Below are 19788 nucleotides of genomic sequence, written 5' to 3'. Positions count from 1 at the left end.
ACAGGCGCCGTCGATGCCTTCTACCAACACCCGCATGGCCACGGAGGCGCATGTGTCGTCTGCTATCAAAAGCCTTGCACTACGTGCACGAGAAAAGAACTTGCGGAGAATCTAGTGCCGAAGTGTACATGAACTCGTGCAGCACGACGTCAAATCGAGTGCCGAAGTGCAGGTGGCGCTAGCTGCACTGGCAAATCGAGTGCTAGTGTGCTGCACTCCCTGAACTAGTGCAGAAAGTGCAGCCAAATCGAGGAGACCTATGGTGGCTACTGGAAGGGAAAGCGCGCGACGATCAGCTGGTTCTTTATTTGATGACGCCAACTTTAAAGCTCGTTGCAATGGATGACCCTGACAACGACACATTGGCTCGCGATGCTGGGCTCGACATCAGCGATTTAAGCACTGATGAACGTGACCTGCTGCTGAGGGCTCGCGCTGCAGGGGTCGTTGCGTACTACTACTACGACGGCAACTGTATGTCATGGTTGTGCATATTCGCACATTTGTAGCTTTTCCTTCGTGAAAACCAAATGCCGCACTCACAGCCCCGTCTTCGACCTGCAGTTGTTCTTGCGCTTCGGAGAATGCAGGCAAGACCGACGGAACAGCGCTACGGGAAAGCATTGCTTTGAAAGGCACTCCCCACGACTTCAGTAAGTCGGCGTTGAACTCGTAATCCTCTGGAAGAAAGTGCAGCGAGCACACTATGCGATTTTTTGGTTCTTTGCCAACGCGCTGTGGCAGAGGTACGGCACTTGACCACTTCGAACGGAGAGGTTCACTCGTTGGCACACAGTGATAAGTAATTGCCATTTGTTGGGCGTGTTGGTAAATTGAAAGCATATTTAGCACCAGCAAACAAGGACGGAAGGGAGATGACAACACAATGCGCGTCTCCCTTCCGTCCTTGTTTGCTGGCGCTAAATATGCTTTCAATTTACCAACACGCCCAACAAATGGCAATGCTACAATTTATTTCTAGTACATCGGGCTCTTTTCTGTGTTCATCGTTAAAAAAAAATAGCGCATTGTGTTGTCGTCTCCCTTCCGTCCTTGTTTGCTGGCGCTAAATATGCTTTCAGCTTAGTGATAAGTAACGTTCGATTCGCCGCTGCAACTGCCCTTGGCCAAGTTCCGCGGACCGTTCGCGCATCCCACGACATCACATGGACGTGGCATTCTCGCTGCTTGTTCCAAATGCAAGTTTCGCGAGCCAGCAGAACCAGCGCAGCACGACGCGATAACGAAACAACTGAAACTCCAAAGCGCGCGCGGTATAGAGTACCCCAAAGGGTGTAACTTTGCCTGAGAGTACACTCTCGGGCAAAGTTACGCCCTTTGGTGTGCATCTCTGCCACGCAACGATAATCGTCATCTACCTTGCTTGCGTTTCCTTTCTTGAAAACGCCGCGCCCGCTACTTTCCTGTCGGGAATGCTATGTCATGTTGATAACGCGCATCCATGGCGTTCGTTACTGGAAAGTACCGGGCTCGCCGCGTTAAATAAAGGAAATGCGGACAGTATTAAGTATTAGATCTAGTATTAACCACTGATCCTGACGTGTGCTTCGACTTGACTCATCAAGATGGGCTATCTGACCATGATATCATAACAGGTAGTCTTGCAGTTTCCCTTCCAAGACGTCCGTGCTCTGATAAGTACATCCGATGTTACAATAGAGCGGATTTTGACAGCATAAACTCCGCGCTATCTGACTTCTCCTTACATTTCCTCAATAGATGCCAATTTCAAACCATCGAACATAACTGGGCTGAACTTAAAACCACTCTTACTGAACTAATTAATCGATTCGTTCCTCTAACCAAAATAGCCTGCACCCCGACAGCCCCGTGGTTTACCGTAAAGCTTCGGCGCCTTAATAATAAGAAAAAGCGTTTATATCGTAAAGCCGATAAAGCCCGCGGCTCAGATTCCTGGCACCTGTTGCGATTCGCCTGCGACACGTGGTTTTGCCGGCGCGACTGCGGCGGGGCGGCAGACAATTTTGGCCCGATCGTCGTCGCCGCAACACTCATCGCCAGGTGTTTCCAGGCGCGACTGCGGCGATGCGACCGCATAGGGATCATCCTCGCATTCCAGTCATTGTGCCCGAAACAGGCGATGCCAAAGCAGGGACCATCCTCTCATTCCAGTCATTGTGCCCGAAACAGGCGATGCCAAAGCAGGGACCATCCTCTCATTCCAGTCATTGTGCCCGAAACAGGCGATGCCAAAGCAGGGACCATCCTCTCATTACAGTCATTGTGCCCGACCGGCAGCGCTACAACAGGGTGCTACGAGATCGTGCTCGACAGGGTGCTACGAGATCGTGCTCGTCATGGTGCTACGGCATCGCTACGACAGTGTGCGTCACCATTAGCCCATTGTACATTCACGTGCTCGTCTTTTGAGGGGTTCCTTCTTGCCCTCAACTGCGAGAGTATAAAAACAGCTGCCCCCGGACGCAAAAAGGAGGGCTCCGATTTCTTCTGTTGAGTGAAGTGCTCTCCCGTCTCTCTACTTCGGTCAACCTGACCGCCAACTCTTTGCGATGTTAAAATAAACAAGTTGTTTCGTTGTTACCAGTCGACTCATGCTTTGCCGGGACCTTCGGATGCTTCCAGTTGTACCCCAGGCCGCCAGGCCAACGCTACCCTTGGGGCTTGCGACCCAGGTACAACCACGGGCGTCAGCGCCGAGTTCCCAACAGATCGTACCAGCAGTCCGATCCAAACATCTGGTTGGCAGCGGTGAGATCGCCTCCGACTTCAAACAACTGTCTGCCAGCGGTGAGATCGCGACAACGGAGGCCAGCAGCGAAGAGATGCAGTTGACTGTATGCTGAGCAGCTCATCGACGATCCGGGAGCAGTGCAACGAGCCCTGTGTGACGACTGGTTGCCTGCAGCGGAACGACTGCGCGGAATTCCTGCCTGCGAGGTTTGGTGAGTGCGGGACTTTCTTCTTCTGAGCTTTGCCAGGCTTTTGTTAGTGTCAGAAACAGAGCTGGTAATTGTGGTTGTCGTTGCTGCCGGGTTAGTTTGCGGCAAGACAATAGTAAGCAGTAGAGAAAGCAGCATTCAGAGCAGCCATGGATTTGAAGTCGTTGCGCAAACCGAAATTGTTGGAGCTTGCAAGAGAGTTGGGTCTGGATGTCTCAGACAAACTAAGAAAACCTGAACTGCTAAAGGCTATTCTTGAGTTAGAGGCTGAGGATGACGAGCTGTCGGAATGCCTTGAGACTATTGAGGAGAGGTCAAAAAGACAGGAGCGCGAACTTAAAGAGCAAAAAGAGAAACAGGAGCGCGAACTTAAAGAGCAAAAAGAGAAACAGGAGCGCGAACTTAAAGAGCAGAAAGAAAAAGAAGAGCGTGACCGTCAACACGCTTTGGAAATGAAGCGTCTTGAGGTAGAGATGGAACGCGCTCGTAATGGAAGTCAGGCACACGGTGCAGGAGAACGAGTATTGTTCAAAATGACTGACCTGATGCGGCCGTTTAAGCTTGGAGAGGACATTGGTTTGTTCCTGGTTAACTTTGAGCGAACGTGCGAGAAGCAGGGGTTCTCTCGGGAAACGTGGCCACAGCGCTTGCTCACTTTGTTACCCGGCGAGGCGGCCGACGTAGTCGCTCGCTTGGATAGAGAGGAGGCAGAGGATTTCGACAAAGTAAAATCGAGTCTGCTAAAAAAGTACCGGCTGTCGGCGGAGGCGTTCCGTCGGAAGTTTCGGGAGAGTGAGAAAGGCAAGAGTGAGTCATATACAGAATTTGCCTACAAACTTATGTCAAACATGCAGGAGTGGCTCAAAGAAGAGAAAGCGTTCGGTGACCACGATAAAGTTCTGCAGTGTTTCGGGCTAGAACAGTTTTATAGTCGGTTACCGGAGAACGTGCGATACTGGGTCTTGGATAGGCCAGACGTTTGTACGGTGGCTAGAGCCGCTGAGCTAGCCGAGGAGTTTGTGACGCGTCGAGCTCGCGGAGCTAAGGACGGTCAAAAGGGTGAATTTGGCTCGAAGTTTGAGAGGCCGAGGTTCACGCCCATGAGATTAAAGGGGGACACGCGTAGGGAGGATGCGAGTGAAAGCAGTCCGACCAAACGTAAAGAGACGGTGGCAGCCAAACGCAGAAAGCGGTTCGAGATGAGGCGAGCGGGCGTTTGTTATACGTGCCAGAAGCCGGGTCACTTTTCGGCGCAGTGTCCGGAAACAACACCAAAAGTTGTGTTTTTTTCATTAGGCAGCACTGACGAGAACATGAAGCTTCTCGAGCCTTACATGCGAGACCTCCTCGTGAACGGGAAAGAGTGCCGAGTGCTTCGCGATTCCGCAGCTACGATGGATGTAGTTCACCCGTCCTACGTAGAAACCGATATGTTCACGGGCGAGTGCGCATGGATCAAGCAAGCCGTGGAAGCTCATAGCGTGTGTCTGCCGGTAGCAAAAGGGCTTATTGAGGGACCTTTCGGAGCGCTTGAGACGGAGGCGGCAGTGTCATCTATGCTGCCCCCCCCAGTACCCGTACCTATTTTCAAACAGGTCCGATCACCTCCTGCGCGAGAAGGGGCTTTTGTTTGGTGAAGCTAGTGTTCAGGCCTTAACCAGATCGAAGGTTCGGGAGCTCGCTGCAAAGGCGGTAGTTGCGGGGCCGACGTTATCAAACAACGAAAAAGGGTCAGAGGCGCAGCAAGCTGATATTCAGAGCACGCCCGAACAGAATAAAATTGAGTCTGTAGCGTTGAAGGCGCCAGATACTGGAGAGGAAACGCCCGACGCGGGAAAGTTAGAAGAGCTATCTACTGATTTGCTCATCGCGCCTACGTCAGACGGACTTGATAGGTTGCTAAAAGTCAGCCGGACGGCTTTGATAGCCGAGCAAAAAAAGGATGGCAGCCTGGAAAACGTGCGCTGCAATGTCAAAGAAGGTATCGCCAGGAAAAATGCGCGTTTTGTGGAAAGAGGTGGAGTCCTGTACCGGAAGTATCTAGACCGAAGAGGAGTGGAGTTCGATCAGCTGGTCGTGCCTCAATGCTATCGTCAGGATCTGTTGCGCTTGTCACACGGGGGTTCGTGGTCCGGACACCTAGGAGTTAAGAAAACTAAGGACCGTCTCTTGCAAGAGTACTATTGGCCAGGGTGTTTTCGGGACGCAGACCATTTCGTGAGGACATGTGACACTTGTCAGCGGGTGGGCAAACCAGGGGACAAATCGAGGGCGCCGTTGAAATTGGTACCTATCATTACGGAGCCTTTTAGACGGCTCGTTATTGATACTGTGGGACCTCTGCCGGTAACAGCCACGGGGTACAGACACATTTTGACTGTGATCTGCCCAGCGACAAAGTTCCCTGAAGCAGTGCCGCTTAAAGAACTCAGCTCAGTTGAGATAGTTAATGCACTACTGTCCATATTTGCGCGAGTTGGTTTTCCTGCGGAAATCCAATCAGATCAGGGCACAGTGTTTACTAGCGCTTTGACGACAACTTTTCTCGAAAGGTGTGGGGTAAAGCTGTTACACAGCTCAGTGTACCACCCACAGTCGAATTCCGTTGAGAAGCTCCACTCCGTCATGAAGCGCGTGTTGAGAGCGTTGTGTTTTGAACATCGAACTGACTGGGAGCTGTGTCTGCCTGGGGTGATGTTTGCTTTAAGGACCGCGCCGCATGCGGCTACGGGGTTTTCGCCAGCTGAACTGGTGTACGGTCGCTCGCTTCGATCTCCGCTTCGCATGCTTCGAGAATCATGGGAAGGTAGGGGCGACGACCCAGTCGTGGTGGAGTACGTACTTAAGCTCCTCGAACGCTTAAGAAGGGCACAGGAGTTGTCAGGTGAAGCAATGACAAAGGCCCAGCAGAGGGCCAAGGTTTATTATGATCGGACAGCCAGGGCCCGTCGTTTTGAGGTGGGCGATGAGGTCATGATATTGCGCACATCGCTAAACAACAAACTAGACGTGCAGTGGGAGGGCCCAGCGCGAATTGTTCAGAAACTGTCGGACGTTAACTACGTGGTAAGTCTGCCAGGAAAGCGGAAAGCACAGCAAGTTTACCACTGTAATCTGCTCAAACCTTATAGACAAAGGGAAGCAGTGGTGTGCATGATGGTAAACGTTCCTGAAGAGCTTCCGGTCGAGCTTCCGGGACTAGGCTCAGTGACGAACAGGGAAGACACCGGTCAAGTCATTAGTGACCTTATCAGTAAAGCACCGCTGTCGCCTGAGCAGAAAACCGAACTACACCAGCTATTACAAGAGTTTCAAGGTCTGTTCTCTGAGAGGCCTGGTAGGACTTCTGTACTTACTCATGATATAGAACTTACCTCCACAGAGCCAGTACGATCCAAGGCGTATCGGGTGTCACCCCGCCAGAGCGATATTATGGAGGCTGAGGTAAAGAAAATGCTACAGCTCGGTGTTATTGAGGCAGGTGAGAGTGATTATACCTCCCCTTTGATTTTAGTTGAGGTACCGGGCAAGGAACCTCGTCCTTGCGTCGACTACCGCAGGCTTAATTCCATCACTAAGGATCAAATTTATCCGATCCCTAACATCGAGGAGCGCCTTGAGAAAGTTAGTAGCGCTCAGTTTATTTCCACCCTAGATCTTGTCAGGGGTTATTGGCAGGTTCCACTTACAGAAGAGGCTAGTAGGTATGCGGCGTTCATTTCACCAATGGGAACATTCCGTCCTAAAGTGTTGAGTTTTGGTTTGAAGAACGCGCCATACTGTTTTTCAAGCCTCATGGATAAAGTGTTGCGGGGACAGCAAGAATTCGCTTTACCGTATCTAGACGACGTAGCGATATTCTCCGCATCCTGGTCTGAGCATATGACACACTTGCGGGCAGTGCTAACCCGCCTGCGCGAAGCGGGCTTGACAGTAAAGGCTCCTAAGTGCCAGTTAGCACAGGCCGAGGTTGTCTACCTCGGTCACGTGATTGGTCAGGGTCGTCGCCGCCCCTCTGAAATAAAAGTGGCCGCTGTGCGAGACTTTCCGCAACCGCGCACCAAGACCGATATTCGGTCGTTCTTGGGTGTCGCCGGCTACTATCAGAGGTACATCCCTAGGTACTCTGATATCGCGGCTCCCCTGACGGATGCTCTAAGAAAAACAGAGCCTCAAACAGTCGTCTGGGACGAGACAAAGGAAAGAGCTTTTAGCGCCCTAAAGAGTGCCCTAACAAGCCAGCCTGTGCTACGATCGCCAGACTATACAAAAGGGTTCATTGTTCAGTGCGATGCTAGTGAGCGAGGCATGGGCGTTGTACTGTGCCAACGGGAAAATGGAGAAGTAGAACACCCCGTCCTGTATGCTAGTCGTAAGCTGTCCAGTCGTGAGCAGGCGTATAGCGCCACCGAGAAAGAGTGTGCGTGTCTCGTGTGGGCCGTTCAGAAATTGTCATGCTATCTAGCCGGCTCGAGGTTTATCATTGAGACGGATCACTGCCCTCTCCAATGGCTGCAGACCATCTCTCCCAAAAATGGCCGCCTCCTGCGCTGGAGCCTCGCTTTACAACAATATTCCTTTGAGGTGCGTTACAAAAAGGGGAGTCTCAACGGTAACGCCGATGGCTTAAGTCGAAGCCCCTAACGTAGGAATCAGCCTCAAAATTGTTTGTTACTGATGTTTTTCTTCCTGAGGCAGGATTTTTTTTAACATATTGCTTTTGTTTAGTGTTTCAAAGTGATGATATGCTTTCTAGTGCAATTTTTCAATTTGTGGACGCGTTCTGAGTGATGCTAGACTACTGTAAGGAACTAGGCAGTGGTATAAAAAGGGGAAAGAGCCTGGCAGGGCTTAGTGAGGGTTGTGCCGTGCTTGCTGACTGAGCGGTTGAGTTTCAGCGTAGTTCTAACGCTTACCGGGAACGAGAACAAAAATGTGAACTCTCCCGAAGTCACTTTGCAGTGTCCCGTGCGAACCTGAACAAGAGAACGAGGCCTTCTCTGTGCGCTGCGCTCAAGAAACGTCGAGGGACGCCCGACTTCGGTTATGAGCATCATCGAGCGACATCCCTCCGGACAGCGGATGCAGTCCCCTGTCCATCGGGATCTCCTTCCCCCGGCGGGGCGGTCTGTTGCGATTCGCCTGCGACACGTGGTTTTGCCGGCGCGACTGCGGCGGGGCGGCAGACAATTTTGGCCCGATCGTCGTCGCCGCAACACTCATCGCCAGGTGTTTCCAGGCGCGACTGCGGCGATGCGACCGCATAGGGATCATCCTCGCATTCCAGTCATTGTGCCCGAAACAGGCGATGCCAAAGCAGGGACCATCCTCTCATTCCAGTCATTGTGCCCGAAACAGGCGATGCCAAAGCAGGGACCATCCTCTCATTCCAGTCATTGTGCCCGAAACAGGCGATGCCAAAGCAGGGACCATCCTCTCATTACAGTCATTGTGCCCGACCGGCAGCGCTACAACAGGGTGCTACGAGATCGTGCTCGACAGGGTGCTACGAGATCGTGCTCGTCATGGTGCTACGGCATCGCTACGACAGTGTGCGTCACCATTAGCCCATTGTACATTCACGTGCTCGTCTTTTGAGGGGTTCCTTCTTGCCCTCAACTGCGAGAGTATAAAAACAGCTGCCCCCGGACGCAAAAAGGAGGGCTCCGATTTCTTCTGTTGAGTGAAGTGCTCTCCCGTCTCTCTACTTCGGTCAACCTGACCGCCAACTCTTTGCGATGTTAAAATAAACAAGTTGTTTCGTTGTTACCAGTCGACTCATGCTTTGCCGGGACCTTCGGATGCTTCCAGTTGTACCCCAGGCCGCCAGGCCAACGCTACCCTTGGGGCTTGCGACCCAGGTACAACCACGGGCGTCAGCGCCGAGTTCCCAACAGATCGTACCAGCAGTCCGATCCAAACACACCGTTATAAGACCTGCGATAAGCAATATCAGTCACTGCTAAAATCATCTAAACGACATTTCTTTGCCCATGACCTATATTCTATGCTCACTAACAATCCTCAACGTTTTTGGCGCGTAATAAACCCGAAGAGCTATCCCGATTTAACACTAGTTGATGAGCACGGTGATATGGTCCACCACTCGGAATGTGCTGATTTATTGAATAGCGCATTTTCATCTGTATTTACACAGGAAGACACCATATCTTCACCAACCCTTGACAATCTCATTAACATATCAATGCCAGAAATAATTGTTAGCGAAGCAGGTATTTCTTCTTTACTAAATAAACTTAAACTTTCTTCCGCCTCTGATCACACTGGCATTAATAATAAAGTGTTAAAACATTTGTCACCTAGTTTATCACCTATATTATGTGCACTCTTCTCGCAGTCTTTATCAACTAACACTATTCCGCACGATTGGAAGGTGGCAAAAGTCATACCCATTTTTAAGTCCGGAGACCGAACTCACCCATTAAATTACCGCCCCATCTCCTTAACTAGTACTATTTGTAAATTACTTGAACACATCTTGTATACTGAAATCATTAACTACTTAGAAGAGCACAAAATTATTGTTGATTACCAACATGGCTTTCGTCGTGGTTATTCATGCGAAACACAGTTAGCCGGCTTTTTACATGACATACATTCATACCTAGACCTAGGCTTTCAAGTTGATGCTATCTTCCTGGATTTCTCGAAAGCTTTCGATCGCGTTGCTCACCATAGACTAATACTGAAGCTAATGAACCTTAACATACACTCAACCGTTATTGGATGGATTAAGGATTTCCTCTCATCCAGAGTACAACATACGTCTGTTAACAGCAGTACTTCCTCCTATACCAAAGTAACCTCCGGTGTTCCGCAGGGCAGCGTTCTTGGCCCTTTACTTTTCTTAATCTATATTAATGACCTGCCTAACTGTGTGTCTTCCCACATCAGACTTTTCGCCGATGACTGCGTAGTATATCGATTAATTTCATGCAACAATGACAAAGTTATTCTTCAAACCGATCTTAACGCTATTAACACATGGTGTTCAACATGGTTGATGACTCTTAATACAGCTAAAACGAAGTTATTATCATTTACTAGGCGCAACCACCGTATTCCAACATCGTATGTAATATCTAACAACATAATTGAACTTACAACTTCATATAAGTACCTTGGTGTTCACTTACAGTCTGATCTAACATGGCATCATCACATCCGCCTGACGTTGGCATCAGCTAACCGCTCTTTAGGCCTCCTCAAACGCAACCTTAAGCATGCTCCAGCTAAACTACGCAGACTAGCGTACATCACATTAATACGCCCCAAAATCGAGTATGCATCAGCCATCTGGGATCCTTTTCAAACATATATCACCCAAGAAATCGAATCACTGCAAAACCGTGCGGTCCGTTTCATTTTTTCTGATTATTCACCCTATACTAGCATTTCAGCACTAAAAGCTCGCGCTCAGCTTGACGACTTATCTCATCGCCGCAGAATTGCCCGCCTCTCACTGCTGCACAAACTTTATCATCATCCGCACCTTCACCATATCTTCGAACCAGCGACAGCCTTCTTTCCACGCACAGACCATATCTTCAAGATAAAACGCATCAGTTGTCGCTCAGCTAACTATGCTAACTCCTTCGTTCCCCGAACAATTGTTGCATGGAATAACCTACCATCACACATTGCTACTCAAACCGATTTCGCAACCTTTCAGGAACTTTTACGCAATAGTTACATGTAAATATCCATTATGTACCGTTTCTTCATACGTTGTTCAGTGTATATATTGTTTTGATCATTGTCTTACCATTCTGCGTGCACATTGTACAAGTGGATTCATGTCTCATTAATTTGTTAACGTGACAACTGAAGCAGTTTAGAGCAACACCCCGTTTTACTTCTTTTACATTGTACCTATTTAATTCCCTTAATTTATTTTCTCTGTCAGTTTTGTATTTTCTATCTGAGTTTCACTTGCCTAATGTATTTCGTATATTGTGTTTCGTATATTGTTTACTTGTGTATTTTGCTAAATATCGTACTTTTGTATAACTTTTGTGTTTTCTTTTGTAAAAATTTTGTATAACTTTTGTGTACTTCAGTTGTTTTTTCCGTAACGCGCAAAGCTCACATTTTTTTCATGTATCGGTACCCCCTATGTAATACCCCTTCGGGGGCCTTTAGGGGTATTATGAAATAAATAAAAAAATAAAAAAGACAGCTGACGATTATCGTCGTGTGGCAAAATGGTGTAATTTTGCTTAAGAGTGTACGTCTACACTCTTAGACAAAAGTACACCCTTCGTGGTGTGTGTGCTGTTATCGCCTGCATGTGTGCGGCATGTGACGTCACGACAGATAGTTGGGCGGCAACTGCGAGCGCCAAGCTACTTGTAACACGTGACGCTCCCTGAGTGTATATTATCGGCCAGCACAATAAACGAGGAGCTCTTTCGTTTCCTGGAGCGCGGCTCGTCGAGTGTTCCTTCCGACACGCATACGCGACGCGCACGCGTATGCAGTGTCACCATGGTGTCACTACACGGTGTCAGAAGTGGGCGGTGGTCAATGTATCTCGCTGAGGCCGTGGAGGGCAGCATTTCCCGAAAATGGCGAACAAACCCGCAACGGTAATCCCGGGGCTCCAGCAGCCACCACCGCTGGACTTTGACAAAACGTCAGAATGGCCGGCGTGGATCGACCACTTCGATGACTACCGCTTCGCCACCGCTCTCAGCGAGCGTTCGGGAGAGGTCCAAGTGCACACGCTACTTTACACAATGGGACGCCAAGCCCGCGAAGTCTTTGCTACATTTGAGCTGACCGACGACGAAGCAAAAAGTTATGATGTCGTCAAGCATAAGTTCGACAGTCATATCGTCAAAGAGCGGAACATTGTTTATGAAAGTGCCTGCTTTCACAGACGCCAGCAATGGCCAGAAGAATCGGTGGATTAGTTCGCAACCGCACTTCACGTGCTGGCAGACCGCTGCGACTTTGGGGATATGAAGAAGACTCATCCGGGACAGGTTTGTCGTCGGGCTCCAGGACGTGCAACTATCCGAGGCCTTGCAGATGGATCCGCAGCTGACCTTGGCTACGGCGCTGGCTAATTAAGGCTCGCCTCAAGGAAACCGTGCGTCAGCAGCAGCAGAGCCTTCGACCGGAGGGTGTCCACATCGGGAGCCCGCCAGAACTTCAGGACCAAGGCGCCATCGTGGACGCCGTGGGCCACAAGAAACGACCGCAGCACAAAGAGAGACGGTGCCCCTACTGCGTCGGCGACGCGCACCTGAGGTCGACGTGCCCAGCCAAGGCTTTTAAGTGCCACTACTTTGGTAACAAAGGATATTTTGCGAAAGCCTGCCTCAAGAAAGTTTGGTCAGCGCAAAGAAAGGTACGCGTCTCGGCTGTCGAACATGGTACCGGAGAAACTTTCATTGGCGCGATTGACGCGGCCGGGAAAGCGCGCTATCCGCAGGTTCTGATAAACTCTGTGCCTATCCTTGCTAAAGTTCATTCGGGTGCAGAAGTGTCGGTCTAACTTCTAAATTTCCAGGATTGCCCACCCATTCGGATAACGCAGACGAGGTACTACAGACGAGGTACTAAAGACGGGGGCTGGCGGCAATAAGCTCAATGTGCAAGGCAAATTTGTCGCAGATATTGCGCGGAAACAGGACTGCCCAACAAACATGCTATGTCGTTAGCCCTCTTCGCGACGTACTTCTCGGGCTGCCAGCCTTAGAGGCTTTAGGTATGGTTAAATTTGCCGACTCACTTACTATAGACAAACAACGGTATGAGACACTTTTTTCCGCGCATAGGTCGTAGTCTAGGCACTATCCCAAGAGAATACACTATCGGGCTACAACTGGGCACAATTCCACATGCCATAACCGTTCTGCGGCGAGTGCAGATTCCGCTCATGGAAACGCTAAAGCGCGAAATCGAGAGACTCGTGCGCATGGGAATAATTAGAAAAGGAGACGGCCCCACGGATTGGTGCGCAGGAATAGTCCTGGTAACGAAAAAGTCGACCTCACAAAGTTAAATAAGTGCGTCGTTCGTGAGCGCTTCACGCTACCTACGGTCGATCAAGCATTAGGCTCTCTGGCGGGTGCGAAATGGTTTTCGAAGCTTGACGCCTTCTCGGGGTTCCATCAAGTCCGGCTAAGTAGGGACTCTGAAGAACCAACTACGTTCCTGACTCCATTCGGGAGGTACTGTTTTACCATACTACCGTTCGGAATTACGTCCGCTCCGGAGTATTTCCAGAAAAGGATGTCCGAAATCCTATGTGGTCTGCCAGGTGTTGTCAACGTCATGGATGACATTTTAGTGTTTGGCAATACGAAAGCCCAGCACGACGAACGTTTAGCTGATATGTCTCGACGGCTCGTCGACTGTTCCTTCCGACATGCATACGCGTCGCCCTCGTATGCAGTGTCACCACAGTGTGCATCTGCCACACAACGATAATCGTCATCAGCCTTGCTTGCGTTTCCTTTCTTGAATTAAAACGCCGCGCCCGCTACTTTGATCTCGGGAATGCTATGTCATGCCGATAACGCGCATGCCGTTCGTTACTGAGAAGTAACGGGCTCGCAGCGTTAAAGAAAGGAAACGCAGACGATTATTGTTGTGTGGCATCATCACCATCATCAGCCTGGTTACGCCCACTGCAGGGCAAAGGCCTCTCTCGTACTGATTGCATACATGGTTGCATCTTTACTAGTACTTTACCACTCTTTACAGTACTTTGCCAAATTACTAGGAGCCAGCAGACGTGGTTAAAATGCCCGAGATGGTGGGTGTGGGAACTTCAAGACGTTCTTGCTGCCTGTCTAGTTTTTGCACCCTTTCTAGCTTATCATGCCTCCTCTAAGGATCAGAGTGTCTTATCTGGTAATGCTTCGTATGTTTACTAATAAAAATGTTCTTTTTCCTTATTGTCTGTCTAAGGATTGAGGGGACCATAAACCATTTGTCAGAAGTAACAAATCGTAACTGATAACGGTTTAAGTAGGTGATGATTGTTGAACAAAAACCTATATCTCATTCTTCATTGGTGTAAGTGGCTGCTAACACATTTGTACCTCTAAAATGGTGTAGAGCATGACAATGACATACAAGTAAGCTAGTGAACACAGAAGAAATACACAATGCATTTAACGATTAGATTATCAATTCTATTGGTATAGTACACTAATTGACCCTGGTGAAATTGTTAAGCCAGAATATCGCACAGGTGAGTAAATGAATCAAAGCAATCAACACACCAACGAGAAACATGATATATTGGTGAAACACTGAGGTGCTAATTTAGAAAATTATCATAGCACTACAAATCTCGCCAACAGGGATTTGGACACAGAGACCAGGGGCCGTATTCTGAAACGTTCGCCTTCCGCGATAGTTTCTCCGCCGTGATAATCACGTTCACATAATCGAGTGACTGCTTACCCATGACGTCAGCGTGCACTATCAACACGCGCAGTCGAACGCTTCACATCGCACGAGAGAGCGTACCGTGCGAGTGCAGAGTGACTTGGGTGTGTTGTTTTCGAGTGTAGTGGCCGCAGTACAGGTTTTGCGCACTGACTATGGTTGGTTACGGCCGCTTTAGGTAAAATAAATTGAATAAGGAAGTGTGAAATGCTTTACTTTAAATGAATCGACAGATATCGCCGCGAAACAACGCGCGTAAGATGCCGCCAAAAAGACTACTATAAACTACCACCTATCTTATTTCTACTACACTCCGCCACCAACCGAACGCCAAAAGACGCGTTCGTTTATTCAATATATGTCGAGAGCACCCATCGGCACCAATTGCGTTAAAATGATGCAGGCCGAAACTACTAGATGGTGCTGTTTATTTTCCGGTTTTGCTAAAACCGCCAATCAGCCCGCGCCGCTGGTGGAGGCGTGGCCAAGGAGATAGTTTCGCGGAAGGCAAATGTTTCAGAATATGGGCTCAGTTGATGCGAGTAAGGCAACAAATATTTTCAACAAAGAGAGTGCATTTGTAGCGCTTAGAAGTGACAAAAATGCTGTTAAATGTACATTTTTGTGTTAGGATGCTTGGACAGATTTACTTGAGTTTAAACCTTGTAATTATTGTGGTCTCAAAATATATTTGTCAGAATTTCTTGAAGATTAGTCGCACTGCATCGCAGCATATGGCTCGTGTTTTTAAATGACACCCTGTGACTGGTTTTGTTTGCAGACCCTTTCCACCTGGACTGCAACCTTGGTAGCGGTGTGTATGAGAAGAGTAGGTCTTGTTTTCATTTGACGAAATTGTATGTCGCTTTGTAAATTCAGCTACCTTTATAAAAGAAGTCTCCATCATCGGTATCATTTCTTCCACCTTTTGTACTGTAGTTGGGAACATTGTCAAATTAATGTCATGCCACACATTTTCTTTAAAGCTCTTCAAATATTTTTGCAATATGTATTTTTGTTTGCAGATGACTTGCAGTAATGTGTCCTCTGAATTTAAATAAATAAAATGACAAATAATTGTTATAGAATACTTACCTAATAAAATAATTTTTTTAAGCCAATATGACACGAATTATGAATCCATGCTGTGAGGTGTACACTGCCTCAATGTTGAGAGTCTTATGATGACCTAAAGCAGCACTGGCACAATCTTACTATTAAACAGAGTATCCAACGGCCAAGACGTCCCGTTAAATTCTTTAGCACCGCCAACCAGCACAAGGCGTGGTGATCAGTAACGACCGTAAAGTGGCGGCCGTGAAGATAAGGCCGAAATTTTTGGACGGACCAAACAACTGCAATACACTCTTGCTCAGTAATCGTATAATTTTTCTCTGCAGTTGTTAGCATGCGACTTGCATATGCAACCACACGTTCTTCAGAATTTTGCTGACGTTGCAATATATACGTATAATATGTGTGTGTATATGTGTGTATATATGTGTGTATATATGTGTGTATATATTTTGCGGTACATTCAAGCCATTTATACCATGGAAAGTGTACTGGCAAATGTCAAGTCACAATAAATAATAGACGCAGTGCTACGTAACAATATTGCACTTGTTTCTATTAATCAGTTTTAGATTGATTTTAGACTGGTTTAAGTGGTTGTTAGCCAGCCAAAAACACGACACCAATTATGGCTTATTCATAATGACGCAGTGGTTTTTGGAAGTACAGGGGTAGTCAAAAGTTCCCAGGCCACAGCAGCCTTTACCCTGTTTGAAAAAAACCTTCGGGCTCTTATAATCAGATAAATGACACACCACATGGGCACGAAGTCAACTTGTTCAAGCAAGCTGTGGCCTAGAAACGTTTGACCACCCCTGTACGAGCCCACAGATTATTTTTATTAAATCAACAAACGAATTTTCGGACGTCCGATTTTTCGCACATACCCAATAATTCGGATGCCTTCGTGGCACTGCCACGCACTCCATAGAGTATAGGAACGTCTGAAATTCAGGAGGCAAAAGCCCTCTGCCGTCCGATTTTCCGGAATTTCTGCCGTGACTGCAGGTCCAAAATGGCATTAATCGAAGCAACCACCGCCACCACTTTATTTCACAGCCTCGAAATGGCGCTCTCACTTGCAGAGCTACAAATGCTGGCTACGTTCGCTACAAAGCTTCTTGCTGTACGCAGTTGTTTTTCATTGAAAGAATCCACCAATGTCAGCAATGGTGCCTACTTTGCCTTTGTAATTCTCACCGATGGCTTCAAAGCTCGGAAGGCCAAAGCATCACACAATGCCTGTTCCGAAAAGTGAGCTTTGCCGAAATACAGCACTATTAGAAGTTAAGCACATCAAGAGAGGGAATGGGCAACTGTCACGGGATACAGCTAGTATTCCTTAATTATGCATGCGTGCACCCACCGTCCCTTGCCAAAGTATGAGCACACATAAGTACAATAAGTGAACTTACAGGCCTTCACAGCTATTTCAGACATGTTTGTTGCGACTTGAGCCTCTGGAGCAGTCGTAAAAGGCATGCATTCATTTTTCCGGACGTCGCGGCCCCTAGGGAATCCAAAAAATCGGACGTTGAATTTATTTGTTTTGCAATGTGCGCCGGCTGCTTCCGCTGGTTGAAATTTCATGTTGGTGATGAATTAAGTGTGCGTGTGGATATCCTTCTGCTTAAATATGTGTGGCTTTTCCACAATGGTTATTTGCTTCTTGTGCACCTCATTTGCAGTGGACACACATATCAAGAATGCCTTCATTAAAGCATTGTCCCACTTTGAAACACCCATAGACAACGTTCCTGAAGGCTACTGTTCGTTCCTGGTAAGATGCCAAGTTCTTAGCTACGCCTGATGTTGCATTGGGCGTAAAAGTACGTTTTTATTAGACAATTGACTATAATTGGGCAAGGGCGGGTAAGAAATGCTGAGAACATGCCTGCTTACGATAGCACAAGGTTATTTACCTGCAGTGATGGCGTAGTGGCTTCACCATTGCACTGCTGAGACTGTAGGCGTGGGATCAAATCCCGGCCACTGCGGCTGCATTTCGATGGAGGCGAAATGTGAAAACCCCCTTACCATGCACTGGGTGCATGTTAAAGAACATCAGGTGGTCAAAAGTAATCCGCAATCTTCCCACTACGGCATAACTCATAATAATATTGTGGTGTTGGCACACAAAATCCTGGAATTTTTTTCGCAAGGTTATTTCATGTTTGGTGCAATATTAAGGGTGAGAGAAAAGGCTGCAGTGGAGTGATTTGACTGGGCTCCCACTTCCTTTTGCATGGCGAACAGGGGGCCACATCGTTTTAAAAAAAATAAGAGGATCACGTAATGTAGACCTATGTGGGATTACTGCACATCACTGCACAACATTGGCATAATCAGTGGTTACCTATGTCTGATGTTGAAAACCAGCTATAAACCACAGTGTAACCTCATTGCTGTAGCTTTTTATGTAGTAAGTTGTTTGTTATAATAATCAGTGGTCCCAGTCTCAGCCAAATTGTGAGAATTCTTATTGCAAGAAGGAACCATTTTTAAGCTACAATGCCAAGGAAATTTGCAAACTTTGGCACCCTGAGCATCTCTCTTTATCACTAATGACAGGCCTTGAAAATTAAAGTATTAAAAGCAAGCTGTCAACAGGAATATATGCAAAGGCACAGGTAAAACAGACCTGGCAACACTGCTTGTCCTTTGCCTGTATCATGTTCATAGCGTGTTTTTGCAAGTTCAATGTGAATTACCAGCTCATGCAAGTTTGTGTTAAGCTCGACATACTCAGGGCAATGTCATTTTTCACTTTGCTGTTTAAGGCAGGGACAAATGCAGCAAGCATACGGCTTGTAGTACATTTAAGGACTAAAGTTTTTTGCAGGAGTACTGCTTTGACTGCCAGCATCTTGCTGACAAAATCCCACGGAAGAGTCGGCGATGTCACCAGCGTGGCAGGAATGGCGACTCCAGGAAGGATCAGAACAAAAATTTGGACAAGGAAAATGATGCAACTGCTGGTGGCAATTGTACCATGGAAGTGCTGCAGCACCCGAGGTATGTATGACAAAAACTTGTACGAAACCGTAGCTGCACATAGCACCATTTGCACAACTGCATAATTTATGGCCATGCTGCTGATCTGTGACATCCAGCGCACATGAACAATGTTAACGGCAGTAAAGTGACAATAGAGCAAAACACTCATTGAGATAAGACTGACTAATTCTCCATTCAAAGCTCTGTATCAATTAATTTTGTGGTGAGAAACTGATTAATTGATGAAAAGAATGAAGGCTTCACTGCAAGTGGGACGATGCCCTCAGCGACGGACCTCCCGAGGTCCTCCGAGCTGTGATGCAATGGGCTCGAAACATCGCCGGAATCATCTTAGGGACCCTGGACTGAGGGTTCCTCCCACACTGCTCTCACCATTCAAATATTAATAAAGATGTTTTACTCTCTACTCACTGCAAGTTTTTAAATTTTGCACTGAAACCGCAGCGTTGGCACGTTAATGTGATGCAGATTTCAGAGTATTTTGTCACATTTGCCTTGTTCAAATTTGCTCAAGAGAAACCCGTCCATTTTCAGCAATTTTATGCTCAAGCCTCCGCTTAGTGAAAAGTGAAAGCAAGCATTACAAAAAGGACAAGAGGCCTTTTCTGGCTTTATTGTATTCGTCTGCAAGTGCTAGTTAACCAGTGAGGAGCTACAGTGCATGAATTATGGCATAAAATAAGAAAGTAATTTGGCTAACTTACTATATGTACCTGAACCTAACGTGCCAACGAATCTAATGTGCACCCAACTGTGGTGGGTTTTAATTGAGAAAATAAAAGTGCATCTAAAGGCGATGCGCAGCTGGTTTGTAGAAGAAAATATAGCATTCAAATATATTTCACCGAAAAGAAATTATTTTAGAATGAGCGTTCAATATAAAAACCGTGCATTGTCGCTATTTTCGCTTCATTTCCCACCGATAACAAGCACTGTGGGATGGTTTATCTCGACTGATCACCTTTAGATATATGGTGGAATCATGTTAATTCAAATCCGCTTAATTTGAATGTCTGTCAGTCCGAATAAACCAAAGTGGTCCTGTCAAAATTATGTCCATTTCCATGTGCAAGAATCCCCAGCACTTTGTATGTGTAAGCATTTGTGGCTGTTCATTTTAACACACCACACCCCGCCAACTCACACAATCGCGCTTCTGACCTGGCAGTGCTACTGCTTCTTTCTTATAGATCGTATTTTGACGTGCATAATCTGCACCAAAAATCCATAAAAGTTAGCTGTCAAGTCAGAATGTGGGTTATTTGTATATGTTTTATATAGGTGATTTGGTGCCTTGAGGTGCAGCTTCACAGCAGTACAGCCA

General features: G+C 47.5%; 1 protein-coding gene across 5 annotated transcripts in view; it reads left to right on the top strand.

Annotated features, from left to right (window-relative positions):
- Positions 1-260: 260 nt before the first annotated feature.
- The window catches only part of LOC142560089 (uncharacterized), a 33659-nt gene continuing 14131 nt past the window's right edge, over positions 261-19788 (top strand). For 2 of the 5 annotated variants that reach the window (XM_075671893.1, XM_075671889.1), the window contains exons 1-4: positions 261-653; positions 15154-15201; positions 17135-17226; positions 18289-18461. In XM_075671893.1, coding sequence (XP_075528008.1) covers position 15201; positions 17135-17226; positions 18289-18461 — 266 coding nt within the window. In that variant the 5' untranslated portion in view covers positions 261-653; positions 15154-15200. Of the gene's footprint in view, positions 654-11141; positions 12319-15153; positions 15202-17134; positions 17227-18288; positions 18462-19788 lie in introns of those variants that run through there. The other 3 variants (XM_075671891.1, XM_075671892.1, XM_075671890.1) reach the window with 3 other exon arrangements.

Source organism: Dermacentor variabilis, chromosome 10 (assembly GCF_050947875.1).
Source record: "Dermacentor variabilis isolate Ectoservices chromosome 10, ASM5094787v1, whole genome shotgun sequence".
Lineage (NCBI taxonomy): Eukaryota > Metazoa > Arthropoda > Arachnida > Ixodida > Ixodidae > Dermacentor > Dermacentor variabilis.
This window is presented reverse-complemented; position numbering and strand designations above follow the sequence as displayed.